The sequence below is a fragment of the Pleurodeles waltl genome, chromosome 6 (genome assembly GCF_031143425.1).
Source record: "Pleurodeles waltl isolate 20211129_DDA chromosome 6, aPleWal1.hap1.20221129, whole genome shotgun sequence".
Taxonomy (NCBI): domain Eukaryota; kingdom Metazoa; phylum Chordata; class Amphibia; order Caudata; family Salamandridae; genus Pleurodeles; species Pleurodeles waltl.
Window position 1 is genome coordinate 1,666,098,771 of NC_090445.1, and position 7,528 is coordinate 1,666,106,298.

The 7,528-nt window shown below is 40.1% G+C and overlaps 1 protein-coding gene across 1 annotated transcript in view; it reads left to right on the top strand.

The window, feature by feature from the left end:
- Positions 1 to 6,384, top strand: part of UBAC1 (UBA domain containing 1) — a 114,082-nt gene extending 107,698 nt beyond the window's left edge. Inside the window, exon 10 of the mRNA XM_069241638.1 lies at positions 872 to 6,384. Coding sequence (XP_069097739.1) covers positions 872 to 987 — 116 coding nt within the window. The 3' untranslated portion in view covers positions 988 to 6,384. The remainder of the gene's footprint in view (positions 1 to 871) is intronic.
- The last annotated feature ends 1,144 nt before the right edge of the window (positions 6,385 to 7,528 follow it).

Sequence of the window (7,528 nt, forward strand, 5' to 3'; positions counted from 1 at the left end):
TTAGTGGTACTTTGATACGATAAAGACCTCTCTTAGTTGAGCATGGGTTCTAAAATCTATGGTTACAACTATGCCCAGTTCATCCAAAAGAGAGGAAAGCAGATTCTCTAACTTTTGACCATGAAGATGGGATCCTGGGTTCCTCCAATGAATACCACTAGGAGGACCCTTGGTATTGTTTCACAAAAAAACTGGTGTAGGTTTTTTACTTGACGTTTTAGGCCTTCAACTGGAAATCTACCCTGTCGCAACATCTCCCTCCTGCCCTGTCCCCATTTCCCAATGTGCCCTTGCATGTATCTGCATGCTGTGGTCACATGATGACAGCAGATTCCTGCACGCAGGAACAGCCCTAATCAAAGCTCACGCCATAGGGACAACCTGGTAGTTAAAAATGTGGGAGATGTAGTGGGAAGCAAGTAGGCTCACCTTCGTGTTGATGACACTGTTGGCTACATTTTAAGGAGGACTGGTGAGTACTTTTTTTTTTATCATTAAAAAGGGCAAAAGTATTTAAGTCTGAACATTCATGTCAACTTTTCTGTTATTAAACTCTTTGCTCTCAGTCTTCTTTCTCTCCTACGCTTAGAAGGTCCTTCCCCTCCAATAATAAATAATTTACTGCAATAGGGAAGGGAATTAAAGAGGCTTTTGTGTCAGCTTTGTGCAGTCTGGATATTGTAGTCATCACTTGCTTCAATTTGACATAATCCAACTAACTCACCTGAAAGCAGTAATCTGTTGGTGAGAATAATCCAGAGTGGAAATCCGTTGTCCATGACGACAGAGTAAGGTGGTCATTTAAGGGGCTGAAGAACTAATAGTACTGTAATGACTACAAAGAATAACGTATTCTTTCTTCTTTGAACAGCATTTGAAGATATGCTGGAAAATCCATTAAACAGCACTCAGTGGATGAACGACCCGGAAACCGGCCCAGTGATGCTTCAAATTTCTAGAATCTTCCAGACTCTTAATCGCACGTAGTGGATGGGTGTCCATCCCTCTTCTGCTTCTCGTCATTGCTTCCTGCCAGTTCCTCACCACACCACTCCTTTCCAGTTTTTTCACGTTTTTTAAACAAAATGAAAATCATTGGTTCTGGGGAGGTTTTGCAGGAGATTGATGGCTTTTGAGGTGTGAACAGTGGCTTTCTCTGCTGTACCACGTTGGAGAATGTATGTGTGTGTATTTATGGCCAACCTGAAGTTATTTGCCTTGTGGATCTAGTGATAGTAAAAGTGGTTTGAAGATTTTTATTTTGCTTTAAGATGTTAGATTGAGAAAATGATATATTTAAGAATAGAACAATTTTGAAAACAACAAAGCATTGGCCTGAAGCTTTTTTAAAAAAAAAAGAAAAACTTGGAGGGAGAAATTCAATGTTATCGGAATTTACTATAAGCAATGCTGCTTTTTCAAATCACAGGTACTTTACCACCATGGCTGCCCTTTGAGTTGGACTTTAACTATGAACAATATCTGTTTTAGCCTTGTGCATTTCATGGTGTTCCCAACTGGGTTTTATAATAAGATTTTCACATGTATGTATGTTATAAAAGTATTACCAAAAAGAACAACTTCAAAAATGCAGTCAAATTTGGTAGTTCAAACCAAATCACTATCCCAGTTTTCTTACTCATTTTTCTGATGGAAACAATATTTCATGGTTATAACACGTCAAAGTGACTTTTTACTGACACACTAAATTGAATATAGTGAACAAAGATCACATCAATATATGTTGAGCAGAAGTGCAACCTTAACAGTGAATCTTTAGATGGTGATACTTTAGGAATACTTTGTGGTAGAAGTGAATTAAAAAAACAGGCATTATTGATGCCCTATAAGGATGGAATTAGCAGTGCTGGAAGTAAAATGGGGCTTTGCGCTTGAATGCTGAAGTAACGTTTATGGATTTCCTTACTTTGTTAGAATTTATGTTCCACTAGACTTTTCCAAACAGTGGTGATTACATCAGTGCATAGACTGACTGTTCAACATCATTGGTCTTGAGACATTTTTACTTTCTGAAATTCTAGGAAACCCATATAATTCTCACTTTATTAGTGTTCGAATTCACCAATGATTATGACTCGCGGTTCCAAAAAAAAACATTAGTAATCTGTGTAAACAAAATTCAAAGTGGAAAACTGGAGAGTTTATCTTTAGTGCAGCAGTCGTGGCTTCTGGGCAGAATCCCCATGTGTGATCTGTTCCTTTTTCTAATCAGAGATGGAACAGTCCTTTCTTTTCATCTGACTACTTCAGCTTTTTCTCAGGAAATATTTTGGCCATGGTATTTTATTTCGTTTTGGTTTGATTTATTTCTAATGTCTACTACTCACTCATTTATCAAGGTGCATGAAGGTCATGAGTGATTTCTTTGCCGTCTCTCCTGTTGGTTAAGATTTGTCCAGGAGTTTATCTTTTGCACTCTACATTGTTCTGGATTGATGTGCAATGCACAGTCACATTGCTGATGCTATGCAAGAGTCCTCAGTTTAAGTAATGTATCTTGCTTTTAAATACCGAAGATTATCTACTTGTGAAGACCATTAAATGTTGGAAAGTAATAGTAGGAGCATCAGTTAGTGTTGCTAAGGACAGGTGTATAGCTTGGGCCGTCTGTTTCTCTCAGTTGTGTAAGGGACCTTTCCTTAGCTAGAATACTCATTACATTTACATAGAAAGCGTACTCTTAAGTGCATAAAAATGTTAAATCAAAGATGATTTACCCAATGAGACTTTATATGGCTGCCCGAGCCAGTGTTTGCTGGACTCTACTACCAAGGGGCGGTGTAGTTAATCCCTTAGTAGGTGCAGGTTGAACTGCATTAGGCCAGTTGTTCATACATTTATGATTCTATTAAAACCTTGTAAGAGTATGCTGCACTTGAAACTGTGCTCTCAATAGTTACCCTGGTACTATATTTGTATGCAGCCCCTTCTGTGTGATTCTTTGAAAATCTAAGACATTCATATTAGCCAGCCTGCATTTGCTGTCCCTTGTCAACCTGTTCTCCTTTGTTGCTGGTCTTTTTATTTCATGCCATCCAAATGGCTGAGGATTCTTACATTTGTTTGTAAGAAAAGCTGCTTCTCATATTTGCTGAAGATCTTTGGCTCCAGATGAATTGTGTCAAAATAATTCAGTGTTTGTGTACTGCACAGGAGACTTTTTAGATCCATCTACCTCACATTCCTAACTGACAGCAAACACTCATTCAGTTATACCTGTCAGTGGCTCACACCTTTTGCTGTTGGTGCTGTTTTCTGACTTTGCTCTGTTCTCCAAAAGTTTGACTATTCAGATGAGCCACAGTGTCCTTCCAAAGGCATTTGTGCTATTTTTGCGGCATCCAGTGCCGCAGTCAATTCCAATGTCTCTTGTTATGGACTAAACCACTCACTGGATTCACACTTTGATCAAGTACTCTTTTGATACTTCTACAAGGTTTTTGTTAATTTGACAGTGCAAATATTTCTACGATGAATCTACCCACCTCGGCATCCTGTGGTTGCTTCTTCCCAGCAGCACATAGCAGTCATCTAAGGTCATGGGTGATTCAGTTCTGTTGTATACAAATCTGTGTACATTAAGACAAATTGCCTATAATAACTTTCATTTGGTGACTACCTGCCAGCTTTACTCTTACAGCGCAATCTTTCTCCTCTGCTACAAGAAGCTTCTTGCTCAGGCAGTATCAAACATGATCTCTGATTTTCCAGTTCCTTCTGTTTATATTCTAGTGAAACAGATCAAGGGCTCCTACAGTGATCTTTTGAGATCAAGTGAAAACTTATTCTTCAGGCAGGAGTGGCCGAATCTGTCATGTCATATGAGCTATCAGTAATTTTCCTTCACCTGTATAGAGGCAAATTCAGAGGATCAGGGATGAAAGTCTTTATTTGGACCCGTTCCATGTGAAGTTCTTCTGCAAGTTTTAATGAGCACAAACAAACTTTGTAGTCTCTCGTTAGCAAGTATTCTGGACTGGCAGTGAGGCCAGAACATTTCCTCTCGTGACTTCAAATACAAAGTTGGCCAAAACTTCACAAGGACATTTGTTATCAAAAGATGGTTTTCCTATTGTCGTCTCAACTGTTAATCACATTTGTGTCCTGTGCTGTCACGGTATGATAGTTGCCTCATTTCCTTAAAAAAAAAAAAACACCCAGGGATGTAACTTGGATTCTGAGCCCTATCAAGCAATCTCTGCTCAGTGCTGCCTCAATCCCAAATACTCCTCTGGGTCTATATCCTACCACTCTAAAGAAGAGCCTGTTTGCATTGTCACTTGATGTGCCATTTCCACTTTACACTGTGCAAGGGTTCTTGTAATTCTGGCTATGAGTTACTGCGATCACGAAGGAAAGATGTCATTGTGGGATCACTGGAAAGCCTTTCTTACTAGGCCAGTTTCCTCCATTTTTCCAGTTTGCTTCATTTTATTTTGCAACTGCTGAGAAGGGACAGGAAGACATGTTTGTATAATTAAACCAGTACTGACTTGCCTCATCTAAGTACTAGAATGGCGAAAATGACCAACTTGGCTGTATGCTTCTTACTTGACCAGAATTTCTTTGTACCTTTCCGTTGTAGAAAGTTCGTATTTCAAGAGTGGGACTCTTCCCTGTTAATCATAGACCTGGATGGTGAGACCAGCTCGGATTCATCAGCCTTCTTTTCTGGCTCGCACCTACTGGTTTTTAGACTTGTCTGCAGGCTTTAAAGTTAGCAGTTTGGGTCCTCCGACATCAGCTAAACATGTTTTTGTACTTTTATTTAGAGAAACTGTCCGTACGTTTTTACAACATTGTCTTTCACCTATTTTTAATGCAATCCACCATTAATAGACTTTTAAAATTGTTTTTGACTAACCATGGGGGCACAAAGAAACCAGATCTTGCTCCGAGACCTCTTTTGTTCATAGAAGGTACCAGCTTTCTTGTTGTAAGAAGCCTTATCCAAAGTGAAACCCTCCATCAAGGTGTTTCTGATCGTTTTCTTTTGAACCTCTATCCCAAAAATCGTGCTCACCTGTTTTCTTTTCTTTATTAGTTCAACAAAGTTTTTGTCTTGGTGTTTACCAATACTCGCATATGTTCTGCACTATATGGATCTACAATTACTCCCACAGTCTGTGTGAAACTGTTGGGTTAACATACAGTTCAAACATGGCACCCATCCACTTAAACATGTTTTTTAAAACTAATTTATATTACATTTTGTGCCTCTTGTTTCATGAGGAGTGTGGATTGCTTCTCCCGTTGGTAAGAATGGCTTTCAAATGCAAAATATTGCTACTAGTAACATATATGGGACAGTGGCGTGGCTTACACCCAGTTCTCGTAAGCTTTACTAAAAATAACACTCTAAGTTCAACATGTTTTTAAATGGTTTTGTTAAATCCTGGCTAAATTCTGCCTCCTCACCGTTCCACATTGTCTTTTGTTTGGTAACACAGTCCTCAAAAAGTTACATACTTTGCAGTGGTTAAACCGCACCGCCAAGGCTGCTTCAGATCTCCATTATAGTCATTCACCAACTTTTGGCCTTGTTGATTTGTTTTTCATCTACTCTTTAAAATGTAATAGTTGAGACTGTTAATGAGAATGAACATCCAGACTGTGATGTAATGCTCCCTTTAGTAACCAGAGTGTAGGCAACTTCTACAGTGTCCATCCGGACAGTCCTGCTTACAGGCAGGGGTGTTGATGCACTCTCCTACCATGAACCAGGCGGAAAGCGCCAATTTTAAATCAGGATTTCTTTCTATCAGAAATGTTGTACATTGATGTGGCCAAGGTTTTACATTGTTCATCAACACATCTGAACCAAAACTCAGAAGAAAATAGCCATAACACAGCACCTTTGAAATTTGCATGGAGCTCTCTTCATACGTCTGCTAGCTGATTTGTGCCAAAGTAGCCAACTCGAAGGATTTCCTGGTAGCAGAAATGGCAGCCCCAGCAGAACATGCGTGGGAGCAGTAGAAGGAGGGTCACAGAGATTTATTTTAAACTGGTTTCAGTTCTGACTATAGCTCTAAGTACCCAGTCGAGCCATGTTTTGAGAGCATAGTTTGTCTACAGATTGCAGTTAAAACTAGTTGCTTATGCACATCCACTCACGCTGCATCTGGCCAATGTTTACAAGCGGTCACTGACCACTAGAAAAGGGTAAGAATTACTTTCTGCATCTCTTCTCTCTACAGTGTTTTGTTTTCTCTCACAGAAGAAATTACTCATTGACACTACGTTTCTTCCTTAGCCCCACGTTAAACAGCACTTTAAAACAGTACAAATAAATCCAAATTGTTCAGTTATTAACTTTTAATTTAAACAGAAATGTCTATCAATAAATTGTATTACATTTTTTCTTGTTTTGTTTTCTGTAATGGTGGTGTGACTGTCTTGGAAATATTGAACAGTTGTATTCTTTTGTAGTTTTTGTGTAGCACGTCACACTCCTGACGCGGGGTGAAAGAGACCTGTTGTATGAAGTGTGGTGTTTAGAGACTTGCTCCAAACATGATGCAGCAATGTGAATGCACGTAAGCGTGAAGCGTCAGAGTACCACATAGGCGCACTACTGTGTGTTGATACATACCATCTGTAGGAGTGTTTAAGCATACAATTCATAGTCAGAAATAGTTCAATCCCGGGTGCACTGTCAAACAAGTGGATACCAAACGGAGATGTTAAGGACTGACCATGGGCCTGGACTGGGTTCACTGTAGGTGCGCTGGAGTGATGGAGAGTCTGCCTCATGTCGTGCTGTGAAGCAACCAGCAGAAGCGCTATAAAGAGTCGCGCAGGATTTACCGGCAGTCCTTCAGCATCTTAAACAAGTCAACAGTCCCATATGTGAGTGCCTGAAGTCCAGTCCCTGAAGCACTGTTACACAGCCACTGAATGTATTATGCGGAGTCATCTTGGAGAAAAGCAGACCAATTTTTAGAACACTAATAAAACTAGAGACTATATGGAATCACCCAGGAAGTAACCTGGGAGTACTTGCTGAAGTCCACTCAGGACCAATAGAAGCCCAATCCCCGGGATCACGGTTAAATACCCTGGAAGTAAGATAAGATCGAAGCCGAGTATCTGGAAGTTACGTTAAGCAACCAGTGAGAATTACTTTTTTTTGGGGGGGGGGGGGGGGGCACACGGGGGCGACAACATATTAATCTCTGAAAGCGATGTTACTGAACCAATGGATGTGGCACAAGCCCCTTACTTGTAAGGTCTGGGAAGAAACCCTGTAAATGTGTATCAGTGAAAGTCCAATCGCTAGAAACACGGATTAAAAAAAAAAAGAAAGAAAAGAAAAGTGATAATTACCATATGGACTTCCCTGAGAGCGACAGAGGCCTGAGCCAGGTGGTAGTGTTAAGTAGTTAGAGAGTAGTAATGACAACAGAACAATCTCTAGAGGCTCTCCTATGGGGGGAGGTGTGTGTGTGTGCATACAGACACACACACACTCTCTCTCTCTCTCTTCTCCCCCTCCCTCTCCCCC